The following is a 21,865-nucleotide window of genomic DNA, read 5'->3' on the forward strand; positions in this document are numbered from 1 at the left end:
AGATAGATAGATAGATAGATAGATAGATAGATAGATAGATACTTTTATTTTATTCTATACCAGATGGATTTTCAAAAAAAAAGTAACTACAATGCGAATAATAATAATTTCCTGAAAACGAATTTTTCAATGAGGCATAGCTGTTGATAGCTGGAACAGCTGAAACATAATCATAACAATCATTACAAAAACATTATCTAACCTTAAAAAAATTATTAAAAAATTTCAGACACACAGCATGAAAAAATGGACTATCATCCTTTATAAAACGCGATCTTAAATCTTAAATGTAACATCAGTTGCCTATAAACAGTGTGATGCAGCATATGTATTAGATTACTTATTTAGAATTAATATTATTTTTCAAACTCTTTCTTCAAGTGACTTTTTTATTCAGTATGGTGTATACAATTTACTCATTCTATTATACTATAATTAGATCTAATCAAATTGTTTGACTAAACATTATTATGATTCGTTAAAACAATGCAATAAATATTATAGAAGCCTAAATATATTATTAAAAAATGTGTGCTTGGTCACTGTGTTGTAGGCTCATACATGATCACTACTTTCAACACCCTACTATAGCACAGTCTATTTTTTGTTTTTCCACCTAGAGTTCACCCCAGGCATCGTCAAATGAGTCAGTTGAATTATTTTAATAATACATGTTATACCCCCTCACTTACCTTGCTAGAGTCGTATGCAAAATAATCTCAGGGTATCCCATGGACATGGTTGTAGAAAGATCCAGATATAGCCAGAACAACTCAAGTCTCGCGATAACTCCCGACGAGAAGTGAGTAAAACCACCTTGCTGCTGCAGCCTTCCAGCACCAGATCAGAGACACCGGCAACAGTCATCGGTGTGGATTATGACTACAAGTAGCCATACTTAACACAGCGAAACATTCAGCTGACTTTTCACCCTTTTTTGAAACCGTAGCTTCACATTTGTTTTATTCTTCCAAGTCGAACGGTAGATAACGTTATATAGCTGGTGGACTAGTCGTAAATCGCTGAAGATGTCAGTGGTGGGATTTGACTTGGGCTTTCAAAGCTGCTATGTAGCTGTAGCCCGAGCCGGAGGCATCGAGACAGTCGCTAATGAGTACAGCGACAGATGCACACCGTAAGTACTCTAACGTACAGGTATTATCTTGGGGAGCAGTTACTAACGAGAGGGGATTTATTTCTTAACGGTTGTTGTTTTGCCGGTGCTGCACATGAATGCAGCTTCGCTCACTAGTCATTGTTAGCTGAACAAGTGTCACTATGCCTCTGTTGGCTTATAAATGTGCCTTTTCGAAGCTAGTAAATAAGTTAAATGTTCGTTAACGTCTCCAAGGCGAGCGTGTAACCGCTTTCTTAACATACACAGCGTTTTCAACCACCAACCATGGAGCTAAGTTAGCAAATACCACTTTTTTCATTTATTAACGGTACTGTAAGCTAAGGTTCGATCACGGGCTTTAGTTGCCCGACGAACATGTAAGGGCGGTGTTTTTCATTCTAAATACTGTCGAGGGGATAGCTCCGACCAACCGGTGTGCCCCGTGTGGCATACTGTGCGCCTTCCCATGCTTCCGTTACGTTCTCCGCGATGACGACAGCAGCCAATCGCTCCTTGGAATATTCTAGCAAATTCTTACAGCCATCAAGAGTTGAATGACTTGTCCTAATGGGTACTTAGCGTTCTGTAAACCTTTTTATTCACAGACATGTTTTAAAAACACATTCTGTTATCAAGGCATGTGTCTTTATATTGTCCAAGTTCAGCTAATTTGGCTAAATCGGCGTACTTTGTCGTACCACTGTGGTCATCAGGATGAACAACTTAAAATCCTTAATTTTTGACTTTGTGTGAAGAGTGTTTATAAATCATGAATTTCTCCATTGCATGTGTTGTATATGAAATATTGCTAAAAATGAAAACAATAATGTAATGTTTGGTTAGGTATAATATGCTTACTCCCTGGGATAATTACCTAGTGGTAATGGTGTTGTTAGAATAATGTAAACAAGTATTTTGTTTACTAAATGATGATGAAAGATGTGTGTTTCCGAGCGAGGTCGTTCCATAGTCTGACAACATCCTCTAGGTAACACTAGATATTTAACTTTTAAACAACTTTGCATATACAATATCAAACATTTGCTGATTATTACTCGATACTTTGGGGTTATTTGTGGTCAAATAAAATATATAGTTTCAAGACATGAGTCCGGCCCTTTTCATCCTGTGGTGGGGATGTTTTTTTTGTAGTATAGTTTTGCAGCTTTTCCTCTTTAATTGTCTTCCTTTCGATAATTTTAGTTTTAGTTTTCTGTGAGTGTTCCAAGCAACACCACACAATTCCCTCTAAAATGTGTTGCCTCCACCCGTCATTGACATCTCCAACTGCACTGCGAATGTAGTTGTAACAGCTGTGTTTGATAGGTATGAGTATGACGCTGAGAGGCGTGTTTAGACCACAACACCCGGAAGGTTACAAGTGGACTGACCACACCACTTAACACTGTGTTTATACAATGTGAGCTGGGAGAGATGGGACTTTACAAGCCAGCATGCATGCACAATGCTGGTTTTTCAGAAAGCTTTCTTTGACAATTGTTATGAAATATGTTATGAAAAAAAAAACACATCAAACATTTGCTACATTGAAAAAGATTTCACGTTTACATAGATTTGGTTTGTTAACCAATTATATAATTTTTTTTTAACACATTGGATTTGTCTTCCATGCAAACTAAAACAGAGTGCTAGTGTTGCTACTGCAGACACGGGAAACGGTCCGTTACGCTTTATGTGGGCAGGGCCCTGAGATTTCTCATCATGTGTTGGCACGAGACCATGTAATAACTTAAATTACAGGAAATCTGACTTAATTGGAGTTGCTTTCACTTAACATTTTCTTTTGTTGTCTTCCAGTTCATTTGTATCATTCGGACCACGAAATCGATCTATAGGAGCAGCTGCAAAGAGCCAGGTAAAATCTATTAAGTCACATCCGTTAACACCCTTGTAAGTACAGCATTGGCTCAAGTTAATGCTCATTGTAACTTTCTCTTCTTTTTTACCCTTTTTCCTCATGTCCAGGTGGTGACCAACTGTCAGAACACAGTTCAGGGCTTCAAGCGATTCCATGGCCGGGCATTTTCAGACCCCTACGTCCAGTCCACCAAGTCTAAATTGGTGTACGACTTGGCACAGATGCCCTCCGGATCCACCGGCATAAAAGTAAGATGAAGAATGATACAGCTTCTGTTCTGTATTAAGGATACCATAGGTAACCATGAGAAGTAGGAGATAGGGAAGCAATATTAGAGCAAAATGTCAAAGAAAGGCTTGAGTTAGCACACTCAACAATCAGTACTACTGCAATCCAGAATAACAAGGGACAGCCATAAGATATTTAGAGAAACCACAACAGCTTGTTTTTGACTATATTGCTTCCTTCTCTCTTGTTGTACCTGCTGTGCCCAAATAAGTGCCTAGCCTACAGCCCTTTACCTCTGAATGATAGATAGATTTATAAATTCTGCCCATAATTATAAGTTAAAGAAATCTCATTTAAATCTATTGTGACTGTAACTTTTCTAATTTCAATATAAGTATGCTTTCTTTGAAATAATGCACAAAGAGTCAGGAGTCACATTTCATCATCCGCAGAGACTTTAGTTGAAACTTGCAAGTGAGTCAGTTATCATGTACACACACATAGTATAACAGAGAAGTGACTGAAGTCAAAAAGGGATGTTACAACTTTTATACACATAATGACACGTGTTTGTTTGACCAGGTGCATGCCCATGGTCATTCAGTTTCTAGCAAGATCTGGGGGATGAATTTTAATTAAGGAGACAGCAGATGATTCAAGAACCTGACCTTGAATATATCTGCTGTGTATTCAGAACATAAAGTCCCTCCCCCCCCCTTCTTTCATCTTGTGTCTCACAGGATACAGGTGTAATAATTCATAGATTATAATCAAGCAATGCATTGGTAGATTTAGGGAGTTTCTAGTCCATGAACTTTTAACCGTGAACATGCATACATCTGTGTAGAGCCAAAATCTTATTAGGCAGATGTATTCTTCAAGGCTAAGAGTAAAACAGTGTTGACCACCAGAGTTCAATGTGAGGTGAACAGAATGTTTACCATTAAAATGTTATACAATCATAGGAAATAGATTTTGTCAACAGCTATCTTAAGCAATTCATACGCTTTGTAAACGACAGGTCTCAAAAGTAACCGTCTTGCTATTTCTCATCAACCCTAGGTGATGTACATGGAGGAGGAGAAAGTGTTCAGCATCGAGCAGGTCACCGGCATGCTGCTGACCAAACTAAAGGAGACTGCTGAAAGTGCACTGAAGAAACCCATTGCAGACTGTGTCATCTCGGTGAGCATTTCCTCCGACATCCACAACTGCCTCATGGTCAAAGCAGGGTGTCTGAAAATCTATTAAACGCCTTAAATAGGTTTGTCAGTACAGGGCATTAGTTATTATTTCTAGTAGAAATGTGTCCACTTATATGGTCCAACTGGACTTTTTGTAGGCTAATTTTTGTGGCAACGTATCTTAATTGGCTTTACCATTTCAACATTTGACTTCCCAGCACACTTTATTTAGAGACATAAGATTGTCCTTAGGAGGCTTCAAGGGACATGATTCACGTTACTTACTGTACTTTGAGCCACTCCCTGAATGGAATACTGTTACTATATGTAATACTACAATTTAAATCTTGCTTACTTGGGTGTCAGCTTTTAATGTCAGTCTCTTGCATTTTCAAGTAGTTGGTGTCATAAAATGCCTGCTGAAAGCTGCCTCCAAGGTGTATAAATGTAGTGCCTAATATTTTATGTGACATTTTGCACTCCTAGCACTTCCCCAGATGTCCTGTCCGTATGCTTTATTTCCATTATTGCACCGTGTGTGTGTGTGTGTGTGTGTGTGTGTGTGTGTGTGTGTGTGTGTGTGTGTGTGTGTGTGTGTGTGTGTGTGTGTGTGTGTGTGTGTGTGTGTGTGTGTGTGTGTGTGTGTGTGTGTGTGTGTGTGTGTGTGTGTGTGTGTGTGTGTGTGTGTGTGTGTGTGTGTGTGTGTGTGTGTGTGTGTGTGTGTGTGTGTGTGTGTGTGTGTTTCTTGCCGTGCTAAGTATATGAATTAACCAGCAGCATCTGTTATGTAATGATACAGATCTCACACAGGAGGACAGGTTGTTACTTTCAATGAGCCTACATCTACAGTTTACATCAGCCCTAGAGATGGATAACATTTTGTTATAATTGTGGCCAATGGCTATATTAAGCCTTTGAGCTTCTCCATTTTTCTTTTGGCACCCGCAGTTGCTAACGCGGTAACATTATCCAGACACCTTGTGGTGTATGCCATTCATTTCATCATTGGCATCTTATCAATGCCTTACAATAATATTATCTTTACACATTTTATGGGTCTCAGACACCAATATCTTCTTTTGCTGAGACATGTTAATCTTTTGCATTAACACTGCATTGTTTTTACCCTTCCCAGGTCCCAAGCTATTATACTGACACAGAGAGACGATCTGTCATGGATGCTGCTCAGATCGCAGGCCTCAACTGTCTACGACTAATGAATGAGACCGCTGCAGGTACATTGAAACTCACATGCAGCATCTGTAACATTGTAACTTGTTATCCCTTATTGTGCTCACCATGCTAAGTGATGATTTGGGTGAGGGTTAGGGAGATATGTTTTCTTTATCCTGGAGCAGTCGCCTCCTGTTCACAAAAAGCTTTGAGAAAGTATTGAGTTGTTGACTTCCAACTGGCCATATGCTATGAGTCATTGCTGAGTGATAGTACGCTGGTTTGAGCCACATCAAACTCACACCAGATGATGCCTGTTTGTTGCAGTGACTCTGGCTTATGGCATCTACAAGCAGGACCTGCCAGCTCCAGAAGAGAAGCCCAGGATTGTGGTGTTTGTGGACCTGGGCCACTCGGGTTACCAGGTGTCGGTTTGTGCCTTCAACAAGGGAAAGCTCAAGGTGAGTAATGAATAATTGGTGCCCATTTTGAAAAGCAAAACCTTTTAACGAGCAAAAGATTTTGGAAGCAGGTTTTGGCCTTTTTGTTTTTGCTAATGTGGCCATGGGTTCACAGAATATTGCACTGTATAGTCAAGGACTTGAACATCAAATCAGCAGGATTTAACCCACATGTTGTACACCTCATTGCTTAATAGGAATTCATTTTACCCATACTGTATATACACTTGATCACCTTTGGTCAACCTGTATAATTGATAAACATTTCAAATACCTTCCCCTGACCAAATCTTATACCTTGATGTAGCTATTGAAGGTTCCTTAATTGAAACAAATTTAATTAAATTATGTGTTCCACAAAACACATATCCACAAAAATGTTGCGTCCACTTTTTTATTTGTTTCGCATGCACCTGTCCTAGACACACGGACATGCAGCGACATTAGAATATAAATCCAGCACTCTGATCATTTCCCGCAAGCTTCATATATTTCCCCCTTGCCCACCTTCGCCGTCAGATCCTGGCTACGGCGTTTGATTCTGAGCTCGGCGGCAAGGACTTTGACGACATCCTGGTCAACCACTTCTGCGAGGAGTTTGCCAAAAAGTACAAGCTGGACGTCAAGACCAAGCCGCGGGCGCTCGTCCGACTCTACCAAGAATGTGAGAAGCTCAAGAAGCTGATGAGCGCCAACTGCTCCGACCTGCCTCTCAACATCGAGTGCTTCATGAATGACATCGATGTGACCGGCAAACTCAACAGGTGAGATGTTACTTTAATAATTAAGAGGACATAGCAATAGGTTTAAACAAAAAGCAATAAGTTTAAACAAAAAGTTATGCAATAGGTTTAAACAAAAAGCACAAATGAATGGGGTGCTTGGGAAAACACGCTAATCTGTGTTGTAGAGAGATCCCACTATCCATCTGCCATTGGCTTCTCTGCACTCGTGTGCGTATTTCTTGAATGTGTGCCACTCTATTAATAATCTATGACCATGTGTTCCCCAGGGGTCAGTTTGAGGAGATGTGTGCGGGGCTGCTGGCCAAAGTGGAGAGTCCCCTGCGCAGTATCATGGAACAAGCCAGTGAGTACATCTGACTTTAATAGCAGTGGAACTGGCAGCACGTGCACACTTGTACAGACCAGCAGGTTTGGTCATGAAGCTCTGCAGAGACAGCCCTTCCCTCCGGACACTGCCTGCCTCCCTTTAATCCTTTCTCTTCATCTGTGCTTCTGCTTCTTCATTCCTGTCCATTTGTTTTGATCTTATAATGGACAGGAAAATATATTTGGGTTTATCATGGTTCCTGAGTAATTTCGTTAAAATTGTACTTGATGTTATTCTTCAGTCTGTATCTTAAGACTGTGCGCTGTGCACAATGCTATTTCAGTGATGACAATGTTTTTGATCCAAATATTAGAAAAAGGAAACGTTGTTCCCTTTTTAAAGTTTTAAAAAGAACACTTTGTCTCCCGCCCACCCAGAGCTGAAGAAAGAGGACATCTATGCAGTGGAGATCGTGGGCGCCGCCTCCAGAATCCCCTCCATCAAAGAGCGAATCAGCAAAGTCTTCGGCAAAGAGCTGAGCACCACCCTGAACGCAGACGAGGCTGTGGCAAGAGGCTGTGCTCTGCAGGTACAGCTCACCTGTCAAGGGCAACACTCTGTCTGGCTGCTGACTCACCCAGGAATATGACACATGTACACATTGTGTAGCTATGTCTTACGTAGTGTTCTTAATTATATATTTTTGTTCATATATACATTCAAGTAAAAGCGAAAAGCAAATATTAATATTACTGGTAACAACAGCTTCACAAAGATAAGTTTGTTTTGTACTAAATGTCTTGCTGCTTCTCAGAATAAGAAAGTGACCTCAAGACAGAACTAAGGTTGGTAACTTTTTTTTTTTTTTTTACTCTCTTTTCCTCAGTGTGCCATCTTGTCGCCAGCATTTAAGGTCAGGGAGTTCTCCATTACAGAAGTTGTCCCCTACTCCATCTCCCTAAAATGGAATTCGGCCGCAGAAGAGGGGCTGAGGTACGATCTCTCTAATTGTCACACATTATGAGGTATCATGTAAGGCATTCAGTTTAAAAAAAATGTAACAATACTTTTACCATATCAGTTGAATGTTTTCCTCCCTTTTTATCTTATATTTTGTATAAGCCATTCTTCTGCTAGACTTCTTTCATGAAGTCTCATCATCATATCTTCAAATAACCTGAAGTTATGACAGCACTGTTTTTTCAAGACCACTCCTGTGTGCTGCCACTGTTTACAAATGAATTTAACTTGTGCCTGCAGGATTTTTTCTGCCACACCTGCACACACCCCTCATCCATTCAAACCACACATGCACATTATTTTAAATCTGTCAGTTGCATTCACTTTTTACTGAATCATTTTCTCATACAGATCAACATTGACTGATGGCTTAGTTTATTTGCTAGTCTTGACCCAATGTGTAAGATTCTGCCTCACTGACCTCCTCCTGCTGTGTCTTTACAGTGATTGTGAGGTTTTCCCAAAGAACCATGCAGCTCCCTTCTCCAAAGTGTTGACCTTCTACAGGAAAGAGCCCTTCACCCTTGAAGCTTACTATAACAACCCCAAGGAGCTGCCCTGCCCCAACACCGCTATAGGTACTACAAGTTCAACTTCAGGAAGGCTTAATTACTTGTAGATGTGTGGACAATTATCAGTATGGGCATCAAATGTGGAAGTCCTTTTTTTTAAGCTACACTTAATGATAAAAGCCGAAAAAATAGTTTCTGTAAGTAATTGTACTTACTTAATACAATCTGTATTTCGTAATACGAGGTTAAGTCCAAAGTCTAACGGTTCTAAGTAACTGAGAGACTTTTAATTTTTAACTTTTGAGATATTCTCCCAGATCCATGTTAGATTTGTAAGTTCATGGTTTTTGTATTTACCATTTAACTCCTAATAAGTTAGATTTCTACACCCTTCCTCACTGATTAAAAATGATCAGCGATGCTAACTTGTGACCCTGTCCCTCCGCCCCACAGGCCAGTTCATGATCCAGAATGTGCTTCCCCAGGCGTCTGGGGAGAGTTCAAAGGTCAAGGTCAAGGTCCGGGTCAACATTCACGGTATGTTCAGTGTGTCCAGTGCCTCGCTGGTAGAGGTGCTGAAGACAGCTGAGGGAGAGGAGCCCATGGACACAGAGCAGGAGGAGGTGTGTACTGGGTCAAAGAGAACAATGACTGTGTGTGTGAAAGTGATGCTGTTTGCTTTGCGTTTCACCCAAGAGATCCCATTCACACATAAAGTCTGTGTCTGGCCACACCTTTGCTTTTAATGGTCGGATATGTCATCATTATGGAATTTAGACGTCTTGCCTCAACAAGCTTAAACCAGCTTCAAGAGCTTGCATTTATCCCTCTCTAATCCCTCTTAATATTTTTCTTTGAGTTTGTACGTCATCAGCTGCACGCCAAAAACAACTGTTGGACGGCATTCGTAGTCATTTGACCCCCCCTCCCCCAAAAAAGTAATAAGCGATCGTCTGAGAGATCCTCTGAGAGACACAATGTTGTGAACAACTGGACCATTAATGTGATTAAACACATTATTTCTATGACAAAAGCTTCAGATAAGAAGCTTACAAAGCATAATTGAGTGGCCTCTTCTGAACGTAAGGAAGAGAAGGTCATATCTTCAACAAGGCTCAAACTTAAATCTACAACTAAAATTATTCACGTAAACTCATTGAAAATTGGCCATATGTCTAAACCCAGATTTTGTATTAAACCAGCCACAAAATGGCATATGTTAAAACATTATTGACGTACCCTCTATTTTGTTTTGTTTCCGTGTGTAAGAACAAAATGCATGTTGATCAGGAGGATCAGAAACACCATTCTGGAGACAACGAAGACAAGAAATCTGAGGCTGACGAAATGGAGGTACAGTAACTTTGTAGTGACAAATGGAGCAACCACTGTAAAGTCAATGCATTGTTTGATACTAAAAACAGCAGAATTACTAGTGGATTTACACAAGTGGCCTCCCAAAAAACCCGTCTTGTATCATAAAATATTATTCATAATAAATATTTTTAACATTTGCATACTGCACACCCACTAAAAAAATCCATGTAAAATAATTCCCCTGTGTATCTAAAAAGCACAATTACAGGTATTTAGATTATGCACTGAATTGAATATATTCACACACAAGAAAAAAACATTTGAAAATCGATCTATTTATAAACCAACACACATTTAAACGTCAATGTTTATCACGGTTTAGACACAGAAGCACAAATATACATTTTAAATAAAGGGGGTTGTTGACAGATTCCAATCTATCCATCTATCTAATCCAACTAGTGGAAAATAACTGAAACATTTAACATACAGTATGCTTTGTAGAAATGCCCTAGATGAAAGTAGCAGTATTTGCATAAGATTACTTTCCTCTATTGTCTTTCAGACGACGGAGGACGGCAAGCAGGAGAAGAAGAACGAGCAGCCCCCTCAGGCAAAGAAGCCCAAAGTCAAAACGAAGACAGTGGACCTGCCCATTGAGAACCATTTGCACTGGCAGCTGTGCGATGACGTACTCAATTTATTTGTGGAGAATGAGGTAATGCTCGAGAAAAATCACCAGGAATGTCCAGCACCCACTCACAGTATTTGTGTCTGAGCATTACCGTTAATGAGACTTTACTGGTCATTGGGTAAATTGCTTTACTTAAATAACTGTCGGTCACTTTATAATGTATGGTTATATTTTCATTGCTGAGCCCTTTCTGGTGATATAATAATGATATAACACGTTTAAACTACAATCACAAAGTAGTAACATTTTACCAAGGCCTTAGAGGTTATATATTTTAAAAATTATAAAGTTACATCTAGTTCGAAATAGGATTCTTCAAATGTAATTTCTATTTTCTATCTTGGTTGGTCTTAGTCCTCTGGTTTGATGTCCCTTCTTTGTGACTCTCCCAGGGTAAAATGATCATGCAGGATAAGCTGGAGAAGGAGAGGAACGACGCCAAGAACAACGTAGAAGAGTACGTGTACGAGATGAGGGATAAACTGCACGGTGCCCTGGAGAAGTTTGTCAATGAGTCTGTGAGTAAACGTCACACTAAAATGTTGACGTTAGCAGCGCTAATCTTCGCAGCAGAAATACGCAATAAAACCTTATTGATGTTTTTTTTAACTTGTTCATTTAATCTCACATGTAGGATCGTGACACTTTCTCATTAAAACTGGAGGACACAGAAACCTGGCTGTATGAAGACGGAGAGGACCAACAGAAACAAGTGTACCTTGATAAACTGGCTGAACTGAAGGTAACTGGGCACACAGTGTGTGATTGGACAGTTTTCAGTAATATTCTCATTCAAGAAAACAACAAGGACACGCACATATTCAGTACAGTTTAGTGACTGGTTCACTGCACCTGTTGTTGCAACTGCATGTTGCACTGAGTTTTGAAGACACTTGCTAATTTATAACGGTTTTGAACATGTCAGCACCGGCTTGTTGGGATGACTGTGGTCTTCAATATATGTTTACCTAGTGTATTCTGTGATCCTTATAGAAAGCTGACATTCATATAGTTCATTATCCTCCACAACATCACTATTTTCCAGCAGCTACTTTTACAGTTAATTTGTCATTAAGTTGTGAATAGGCCTTGTTTCCTCTATGGTTCTGTGTTAATGGCTGACTAAACATGATTTTGTCTCTTTACAGGCATTTGGTCAACCAATTCAAGAGAGGTACATGGAAGCTCAGGAGAGACCAAGAGCATTTGAGGAGTTTGGCAGACAGATCCAGATGTACATGAAGATCATTGAAGCTTACAAGGCAAAGGTAACCTGGCAGCAAGTGTGTTGACCCAGTTTGATTGGTGTTGTTCTAGGTTAGATCATTGAACAAACAAATCCTTCCCTCTGCCTAACAGGATGAGCAGTACAGTCACCTGGACGAGCTGGAGGTGACTCGGGTGGAAAAGCAGGTGAACGACGCCATGATCTGGTTGAACGGCAAGATGAACCAGCAGAACAGTCAGGATCTCACCCTGGAACCGGTGATCAAAGTTGGACAGGTCCATGCAAAGGCAAAGGTACTGAGAGTGCATTAAAGCCATGTTACACACACACACACACACACACACACACACACACACACACACACACACACACACACACACACACACACACACACACACACACACACACACACACACACACACACACACACACACACACACACAAGACCTTAAAACGTTGGGGGAAACGTTATGCTGTGATTGTATCACAAGGAGTTTAAAAGTAGATACAAAACATTGGTGTAATTTATTTGGAAAATTGGAGATGCGACTGGTCCAATCCAATATTTGCATCAGCTGTCGATATGGCCACAATGCACTATATCCGAACCAAATACTAATCCATAGTCTAATCGGGTTAATCCATGTCCCTTTCCTTTACATTATACCTTGATTCTTCCTGTTCATATTTAAGAAGCATCCATTGTTGTTTTCAAGTAATTTGATAGGATCTACCTGTAGGGTTTACTATAGAATCATGGAACTTACACATAATAACAACAGCAAAAATAACAATAGCTCTGGTATCAGCATCGGCAGATATTTAAATGTAGGTATTGGAATCGGATCGGAACTGAAAAAAAAAGCGTATTCCTCAATCTTTTATTTTTTTTATTACTCTGAAGACCTGACATTCTGGAGAAGAAAAATCTTTTAACCTTCCTCTTCCAAATGTTTTGTCTTTTTCTCTGTTAAGGAGCTTTACACCGCCTGCAACCCCGTGGTGTCCAAACCCAAGCCCAAAGTGGAGCCACCTAAGGAGGAGAAGACTGAAAATGGGCCAGTCAACGGGCAGGAGGGAACAGAGAGCAAGACAAGCAACCCAGATAAAGCCGCATCCGCAGACACAGAAAAGGGGACGACGGAGAACAAGCTCCCTGAAATGGACATTGACTAAACTGTTGCAGCTGCCACACCTGAGATTCACCTCTGTTTTATCGCCCCCTGAGTCTGTCATTCTTCTGAGATTGTTATTGATGACATGGTAGCCTCTCCCCTGAAGACAAAGACCACAGCATCCCTTAAGCAGTACTCTTCATCAGCCTCCTCGGCATGCCATTTCTCATTTCCCTCTGAATACACAAATATTGCATAATATTGATATTAAGTGGACTACTTATGACATAAAAGTTGTGAGCGTGGGATGGAAAACTGCTTTTCTCGGTGTTGTTTTATGGCCATTATGTTTCAGATTGTTTTCTTTAGCATCTCCTGAGCATATTTATGCTAAGAATGTCAGATTTGAAGAATTGTGAGAAATGTCGCTGTGTAGAACTAGTAAAACACCCAGGATTTATGAAATGTAAACAAATATTGCAGTATGTCTAAATGAGATATAGGTACAAGTGCAAATGTAAACAGCATGGATTTTTCCAAGTTGTACAAGATGACAATAGTGCATTTTTCCCATTACAAATAATTGTAACTGCTGGGTTGGAAATGGGTTAAGTTTAAATGGACAGAATGAGATTTTGTTGAGTTTACTTGTACTGTAAAACTGTCAACTAGATACAAGTTACGTGCAGGATTTATTTGTTTGGCTTTTCTCATTTAAAAAAAGAAATGGTATGTTGGTTGTTCTCTGGTAGCCTTGTATTGTTTTGTTTTTTCTACTTAACAGTGTGAATGCTGGAACAACAAATCGCCTTTCTGGGTGCTGCCGTTGGTGCCACATCACCAAAAAAGCAAAAATAAATCTTGACTAAAAAAGTGATGTTGGAAATGGCTTATTGATGAAGAACAGATTTTCTTGTGGACATTTAATTAAATGGTAAGGGTGAGGAATAGACACCTGTAAGCTTTTAATGACAGCAAAGATATCGGAGCTATGAAATCGGACTTTTGTCTGTGTGGAAGGTCCTTTCTACATCCCAGTTGGTAAGTTGAAAAGGAGGACAATTCATCGTAATTTTGACACAGCTGAAAGATTGGTTGAATAATAAATAATTGGACAGAAAATTATTTGAAAACTACTTAAAATAATATTTCAAACAAAAGACACGAGAAAAATCACTGATCCCAATTTCTAAAATGTTACTACTTCTAAAAAAAAGAAGAAGAAATATGTCATCCTAAACACTGGGGAAATAAGATGACTACAACTCATTTTGGAAATATAATGCAGAACAAATGACAATCAAAATAATCCCTATTTGCTCTCCTCATATAACAACATAAGTTTTAAAGAAATACGTGAACAATTATACCAAGTGTTATTACTACCAGGAAAGCATTTTGAAATGATTTGGTTAGTTAATGCTTAGTTAATTCTTATAAAGCATTAAGTAAGCATAGGTAAAATAATGTACCTTTATTGTAAAGTGTAATCTAATTAAATATTAAAATGTCTAGCTCATTCAGCCACAGTGCAGATTAGTTTTTAATTTTCATCTATTTATTTTAGTTTTTATTTAAAAGAAATAAGGTAAGAAACACACTGTACACGAGATATTATTCTCCAGTCAACCGGAGAAGGATGACTTATGAACTTAATTATATTTTCATAATCAACAGAATAGCGAACACGTTATTATGCTTTGTGTTAGTGAACATCACTCACAGGGTACGCTATTACACACACACACACACACACACACACACACACACACACGCACGCACACACGCACGCACACACATTCACACGACACGCGCTCATTGCAAAGTTTGAATGAATGGAATGAGGTGAAAAGTGAGCCTACACTACACTCACCGGCCCGTGGGCGGCGCTGTCGCTCCTACACTGCGCCCTGCTCTAGTCATGAACCGGTAAGAGTGCAGGAGTCACTAGTACTAGTACTTGGGTCGGATAAGGTAAGGACAGCTTTTTTTCTCCATGTTATTACCGTTTTACCACTCGTGTTATAGCTGTGTTGTTTGAGGCAGAATAATTACTGTCAAACTGTTTCAGCAGGGCCGGTGCTACGGCTGTAGCCACAGCCACTGTTTACATCAGCTAACCTGGCTAGCTAGCTTCAACACTTTCCCCTCATACTGCTAGGCATTTTTCTAGCTCAACTATCTTATGGAATGACGTGTGCCTGATTTCTCCCAGTCCACAACAAAAAAGTGACTTAAGAGGGCTAGTTTTCATTTTTTTCCGTTACAAAAAACGTCTAATGTGGATAAAAGTTTACTTTTGTAGGCTAGCATGCTAACGTTCGAGCCCCAACGTTAGCCAGGGCGAGCTGACGTTATGTCACAGCAAAGTTACGTTATCTGTGTTTATTATCACGAGACTACAGTCAATACTGTGATGTGGCATTCACTTACTCTGTTATAAATGTGCCCAAGTTACATTGGGTCTAATAATCAATACACCGGTAGGTCTGTCTAATGGCATAAATACCAAAGCAAGTGTCATTCATTGTACTTAAAGTAGCTAGTTGTTTTGTTTGGCTTTGCTACATCTGGCTAGCCTATATGGCGTGTGTTTCTTATCAGGGTTTCTGCAAATCCTTAGAATGTCTTGAAATGCATGAAAAGGTTAAACTAAAAGTAAGGCCTTAATCGATATCAATATTTCTTTAATCAATCTTTCAAAATTCTTCTGGAAAAGTATTTTATTTCTAAACCTTTTCCTTGGACCAGAAAAATTCACGTTTTATGCAAAATTCTCCCTCAACCGAAATTAATTGTTTTTCGTTTTTCTCTACAGGATATGTGTTATTAATCCGAGTGCCATTATTTTTTTTAAAGTCCTCGATATAATTTACCTTAAGCTGTAGAAACCATTGTTTTTTATTATTTTTTGTATACTTGCACATGCACATTGATTAATGTATGCCGCACCTGTTATTGTTGCAGGAATGTAAATGTCTGAGAACAAGGAATCCCAGGAGGATGAGCTGCTTGCTTTAGCGAGTATCTATGAAGAGGAGGAGTTCCACCGGGCGGAGTCCACACAGGGGGGAGAGATCCAGTTCTGCCTGGAGCTCCCTCCTGATTTCAAGGTTGTTGTCAAAGGTACACTGATTTGAAACAAGTATAAGGTGTACTCATTTGCAAGTCATGCCATATATTTCCGTAGGTCTGTTGAAGATATTAAGTTAGTTTCTCCTTCTCTCACAGTGTTATTAATTGGCCTTGCTCCCATTAAGAACATAAATAATTCTCTGGGGCACTCTTGGTGTAGTGGGGAGAGCGCCCACTCCATGATGCTCAGTCCTCGTCGCAGGAGATGCGGGTTTGAGTCTGGCCCGGGGTCATTTCTGCATGTCTGACTCTTTCCCCTCTCTGCCCCATTTCGTCTGTGTGTCTCTATCTGTCAGTGAAGCATAAAAATTGCCAAAAAAAAAATCTTTAAGAAAGAAAGAAAAAGTATAATGAATCCTCCTCTGTGTGTTACAGGAGACAAGCAAATTGAACATCATGTCTGCTTCTTGCCTCCTTTGGTGCTCAACTTTGAGCTTCCGGCCGACTATCCAGACACATCCTCACCAATCTTCACCCTCAGCTCTAAATGGATGACCAGAGCACAGGTAGGACTCGCGTTAGCTGATTTTATTCTGAACTGCATCGCTATGAAAAGCTGACATGTCAAGCTAGCTAGGCATTCCAATTGCGAGCCAAATGAGCTAAAAGAAGTGGCTTTACTTTGAAAGGGAGTTATTATTTGTGTCACTCAAATGAAAGTCCCGGACCTCATTTCCTGGTCCTTTTCCTTTTGACTTCCACAGATGAGCGCTCTGTGCAGACGCCTAGACGAGCTGTGGGAGGAGAACCAAGGCTGTGTCATTCTTTTCACTTGGATCCAGTTCCTCAAAGAGGAGGTTCTGGACTTCCTGGGCATCCAGTCTCCTCTTGTAGTGATCAGGGGAGGAAACAAGGCAGGTGGTGAGCGCAGGAAAACCGACCCGGCAGCCACAGGTACAGGATTCTTCTCTCTGTGAATGCAGCATTGTTATCTAAGCCTCCTCTCCAGTAGTCAAACCAGCATATATCTTTAAAAGGTAGATGAGTAATAGAATGATAATTATAGAATAAGTAGTAGTAGTAGTAGATTGATGAGCTATTTTGTTATTAATATTCATCTGTGAGGCTGATGCTGTATATTAATTGGGTATACTACCAGCAATGAACTTTTATTCAATCTGTCAAACTGGTTTGTTATAAAAACATGTTCTGGCATCTCATACAAGAGCTCTATTTGATTTAAGTACACATTGTTAATAAAGTAAAATCATCACATGACAAGGATTATTTTTCCTTAAGCAAATGATTTTATTTTGTAAGAAGAATACTTATATTTTGGTTAAAAAAAAACCCTTCTCTGATAGTGCTTTATTCATTCATTTTGTGCAGCTCTGACGCAGCACGGGAGTCACTCTGAAAACACAGAGGAGAAGGAAAGAGAAACGAAGACGGACAAGTCTGCCTCGCATCATTTGTGTTGGTCCTCTCCCCCCGACCCGCGCACCGTGCTCCTGATGGATCCGCGGGCCGACCTCCTACCTCAGCTCCTGGACTTTGACGAGGCGCAGCGGCAGAGGGTGTTTGACAGACAGGTCTTCTGCTGTGGGATCTGCTTCGGGGAGAAGCTGGGCGCCGGCTGCCTCTGCTTTAAAGAGTGCCAGCATGTCTACTGCAAGGGCTGCATGACCGAATACTTCCAGATCCAAATACGGGACGGCAACGTTCAGTGCCTTATCTGTCCTGAGCCCAAATGTACCTCCATAGCCACACCTTTGCAGGTAAGAGCAGGTGTGTGTGTGTGTGTCTGTGTCTGTGTCTGTGTCTGTGTCTGTGTGTCTGTGTTTGATTGTAGGTCTAAAGTCACTTTACAGTTGAGCACGTTTTCTTTTTTTTCCATACAAATAAGGCTTTAACTTAAAGGTGGAGTCACCTTATTTGGAGAATGCAAATATATTTTTGGTCTAAATCAGTGACTATGGCTTGTGGCCTTGGCTGTGTTATTACACCAGATTTTTTTAGAGCACACACAGTATGGACATGAGGAGATATTCATTGAATTTGACAAAGTGATTTTGACAACAAGCATTATCCAGAATCGCTGACACCACCTTTAATCCCCACCCTGGGATCTAATGAACATTTCCCTCCCTGTGACTTCCTCTGGCAGGTGAAGCAGCTGGTGGATGAGGAGCTGTTTGCCCGTTACGACCGTTTGCTGCTCCAGTCCAGTCTGGACCTCATGGCTGACGTGGTCTACTGTCCCCGCCATTCCTGTGGCACAGCTGTTATGGTGGAGCCGGACACAACCATGGGCATTTGCTCGGCCTGCCAGTATGCTTTTTGCACACTTTGCAAGCTGGGCTATCATGGTCTCTCCGGGTGTAAAATCTCTCCAGGTATTGTCACAATAAATACAATTATTTATTTCTAACACAGAGACGTTTTTGTCAAGTGTTGTTGGTATAGTTTGATCAAATGCAATGCTGCTGTTAAATAAGAGTGATATATTTTTAACATATTAAACTTTCAAAAATGTATTTAAAAAAAAAAACTTTATGGGTTTGCTGTTGGGTTTTGAAAGCTAAGCACGTAACGTGAGACGTTGTGAATAATGATGTTTTTTCAGATGCTGGAATATTAAAAAAGCTACATTTTAAAGACCAATGAATTGTCCATTTCCCTTGTTAAAACAAGTGATGTCCCTATTTTCAGATGAATTGCGTACTCTCAGAGATGAGTATCTGTCGGCCTCGAATGATGGGAAAAAGTTCATGGAGCAACGCTTTGGGAAGAGGGTGATCCAGAAAGCAGTGGAAGAGTCCTTTAGCAGAGACTGGCTAAATGAGAACTGCAAAGGTTGCCCACGCTGTGGAACCAATATACAGGTGGGGCTCCCCCTGCTGGTAACAGTGCAGTAGAACAGGCTTTCACTGTAACAACAGGGGTCAGTGTTCACTGCTATCAGCTTTAGATATGAAACGAGCATTTACATTCATTACTAACATTATACACAGAATGAGAGAAGGTTCTCGGGTGAATAAATAGCAATTCTGGATCAAATGATTATGTATTTAAAAACAGTTAGTGCTTCTATTAAACATGCCTTGTCTCTGTGTCTTTCTAGAAAGAAGATGGCTGCAACAAGATGACCTGTTCCTCGTGTAAACAATACTTCTGTTGGCTGTGTCTGGGCCAGCTCAGCAAAGGCAACCCTTACAGTCACTTTAACAACCCAAATTCACTCTGTTACAACCAGTGAGTGATCTGTTTCTCTTTATTTGTGTCCATCCTTTCAGCCAATCAGTCACAGACACTTATCTTTCCATCTATCTGGTAGTTCTCTGGTTAAATGTGTGTGTTCCCTGTTGCAGACTCTTCCACGGTGTGGATATGGATGAAGAAGATGCCTTCTGGAGTGACGAGGAGGACTGACGCCAGCGCAGTGCCTCACTGCTCTGCTCCATTTGAATGCACTTTATCTCACATAACCATCACTTGACCTGCAGCACTCACTACGCCTGCAATAGCCCAACAGTGCCACTACAACAATGTGCCATGGCACCGTTGTTTATGTTTTCCATATGATCGAGTATAAAACGTTCAATTCCTGGGTGTTAAAGGATTGTATTTACCTAATATAAGACGGATATCATCTATATACAGTATTCGTCACCAATGGCAATAAGAGTTGTAGCTTATATCCGAGCGAGGAATAGAGAGAGGTAGGCTGTTATAGATATTCCATATTTTGGTTGGGACGATCAAGGATACATAATTGGATACTTGGTTAATGATTGGCTTTAATATGACAAGGTCATAGGACTGGACTTAACATTCAAAAACTCACAGGAGAAAAAAAAAGAGTACATTTTAGCTCTACAAGTCTACTTTCTATCTTGATGGGGTTTGACAGTTATCTTGTCACATTAGGTAACAACCTTTTGGCAAGCTTTGTCAAATATCAATAGTAGGACACAGTTAACTTCTCTTCAAACACATTTCAAGATTGAAAATTAGGTTTATTTAATGATCTAACCAAGACGACGATGATACAGGATTAAAGCAATGGAGGCTTTAAGGCTGTTTTGGGAAAGCCTAACATCTCTCTCAGAGAGATCTTTTGTCAGGATGTCAGTTTGTTCTCTTTTCTAGAAAAAAAAAAGTTTCCATTTGATTTTTCTTGAGATGAGTTAATTTACAGCAATGTCTATGTACGCCATATGATTTAAGTCATGCGAGTTGTAAAAGAGGAATTTCATGAGATTGGCTGTTGGGAACAGTCTTGTGATTTGTTTGAGTCGTATGGATTTGTAATACTGCATTGAATATTCATGGCAGTAGTTTGCTGGGATTTTGATCATGGTGTTTTTGTATTAGAAAGATAAAGCTTTCAGGGACTGTGGTGTGAGAATGGAAATCCTTGGTTGACACTAAGGAACTAAGTAAATGATATTTTACTAGCTTTATTCGCACCCACCTTTGTACAATGGTTATTTTAATTTGGCCAAACATTCGTGTCAAAGAGAGGCCATAGAATCGTGATAATGTCAAGAGATACAAATAATATTTTGTATAATGCTAATTTATTTTTCTTTATTTTTGTTTTTGATCAATCTCAGTTCAGTTTGCTCATGGATTCACTTATCGCGTCAATGCAGAGCTACGGTCTCTTCATGTCCAAAACATGAATACAAGACCTGCAGAATCGTGTTAAAATACCTTCAGCATACTGTTCCTCAAAATAAATGTTACCACTTGACATTTTTGTGTGTTTTTATTCATTGGATCTGAGGCTGAAAAAAAATATTCCATAGATAATCACTGTGCAGTGAGCTAAACACACTTCCAAACCAAACACTGGCAGAGAAAATAATACTGCTTCCAGCCAAGTTAGGGTCATGGAACTGGCTTTTCCCCCTTTACATTTGTATTCCCTAACCTACTGTACAGTATATACACCTCCAATATGGACCACATTTAGGCTTCACATTTATTAAAGGGAATACTTCCACTGAGGCGAATGTTAGATGAACAGTAATCTTTCTCCAGGCGTTCTGAGGTTCACATTCGTCACAGACCACTGTGCCCTTTTTTCACCTGCGAGTGTGGAAGTCCCCGTTTAGTATTGTGTCAATCTCACACAAACACACTGCTGACTCACGTTTATATGAGAATAGGTGGACAAGGCTGCGTTAGTGCCGAGACTTCACTTCCCGCACTCCCTCAAAATGATATGCAAATGTTTATTTCCATGATATGTACAGCACATAAGGAAAGGAGTCACTAAAAAGTTGTTTGTTCAACTTTCAAGTATGCTTTAACCGATATGGCATTGAGTTTAAATGTATTATTATTATTTTAATATTACCCCCCCCACACCTCCTGTAAAAAGGTCTAAAAGTAAATAAATAATTATAGCAAAAATCCAGTGAAATAGAATGAGGCCATCACACCTATCAGTGCTTGGGTCCTAACAACTAAAAAGGTTATACCAATGTATTAATGTGCTGTTTACGTCTCTCAGCGGGCTCTGTGTCAAACACACACACACACACACACACTTATGTTCTTGAAAATAAAGTCACTAGGCCTACCTGTTTTAATAAATGTTGATGTATCCTAAATGTTAACCAGACATGTTGTCTTTAAGAGTCAGGATAATTCGGAATGCAATGTCAACATTTGGAAATTTTACCAAATTTAGCTAGCCATTTTTTTTCTTTAAAATTGGATCAACAATTCAAAGTTTACTCTTTACAGCATCTTGTCACCTGAAATGTGACCCACATTTACCCTGTAATCCAGAGGT

At 39.9% G+C, this 21,865-nt stretch overlaps 2 protein-coding genes across 2 annotated transcripts; both read left to right on the top strand.

Moving 5' to 3' along the window:
- Positions 1-855: 855 nt before the first annotated feature.
- hspa4a (heat shock protein 4a) lies at positions 856-13,848 on the top strand. Its single transcript, XM_080041398.1, has 19 exons — positions 856-1,135; positions 2,936-2,993; positions 3,104-3,244; positions 4,287-4,409; positions 5,544-5,643; positions 5,909-6,042; positions 6,562-6,806; positions 7,055-7,131; positions 7,533-7,684; positions 7,982-8,088; positions 8,560-8,693; positions 9,081-9,250; positions 9,897-9,980; positions 10,510-10,662; positions 11,031-11,156; positions 11,273-11,380; positions 11,787-11,906; positions 11,998-12,159; positions 12,842-13,848. The coding sequence occupies exons 1-19, from the start codon at positions 1,029-1,031 to the stop codon at positions 13,040-13,042; spliced, it is 2,502 nt and encodes an 833-aa protein (XP_079897524.1). The 5' UTR covers positions 856-1,028; the 3' UTR covers positions 13,043-13,848.
- A 1,048-nt stretch (positions 13,849-14,896) lies between these two features.
- rnf14 (ring finger protein 14) lies at positions 14,897-20,809 on the top strand. The gene is made up of 9 exons (XM_080040510.1): positions 14,897-14,955; positions 15,949-16,107; positions 16,492-16,622; positions 16,821-17,010; positions 17,446-17,834; positions 18,224-18,452; positions 18,769-18,941; positions 19,181-19,311; positions 19,428-20,809. Exons 2-9 carry the CDS (start codon positions 15,957-15,959, stop codon positions 19,486-19,488), a joined length of 1,455 nt encoding a protein of 484 aa, XP_079896636.1. The 5' UTR covers positions 14,897-14,955; positions 15,949-15,956; the 3' UTR covers positions 19,489-20,809.
- The last annotated feature ends 1,056 nt before the right edge of the window (positions 20,810-21,865 follow it).

The sequence above is a fragment of the Ammodytes marinus genome, assembly GCF_949987685.1.
Source record: "Ammodytes marinus genome assembly, chromosome: 14".
In the NCBI taxonomy this organism is placed as follows: domain Eukaryota; kingdom Metazoa; phylum Chordata; class Actinopteri; order Uranoscopiformes; family Ammodytidae; genus Ammodytes; species Ammodytes marinus.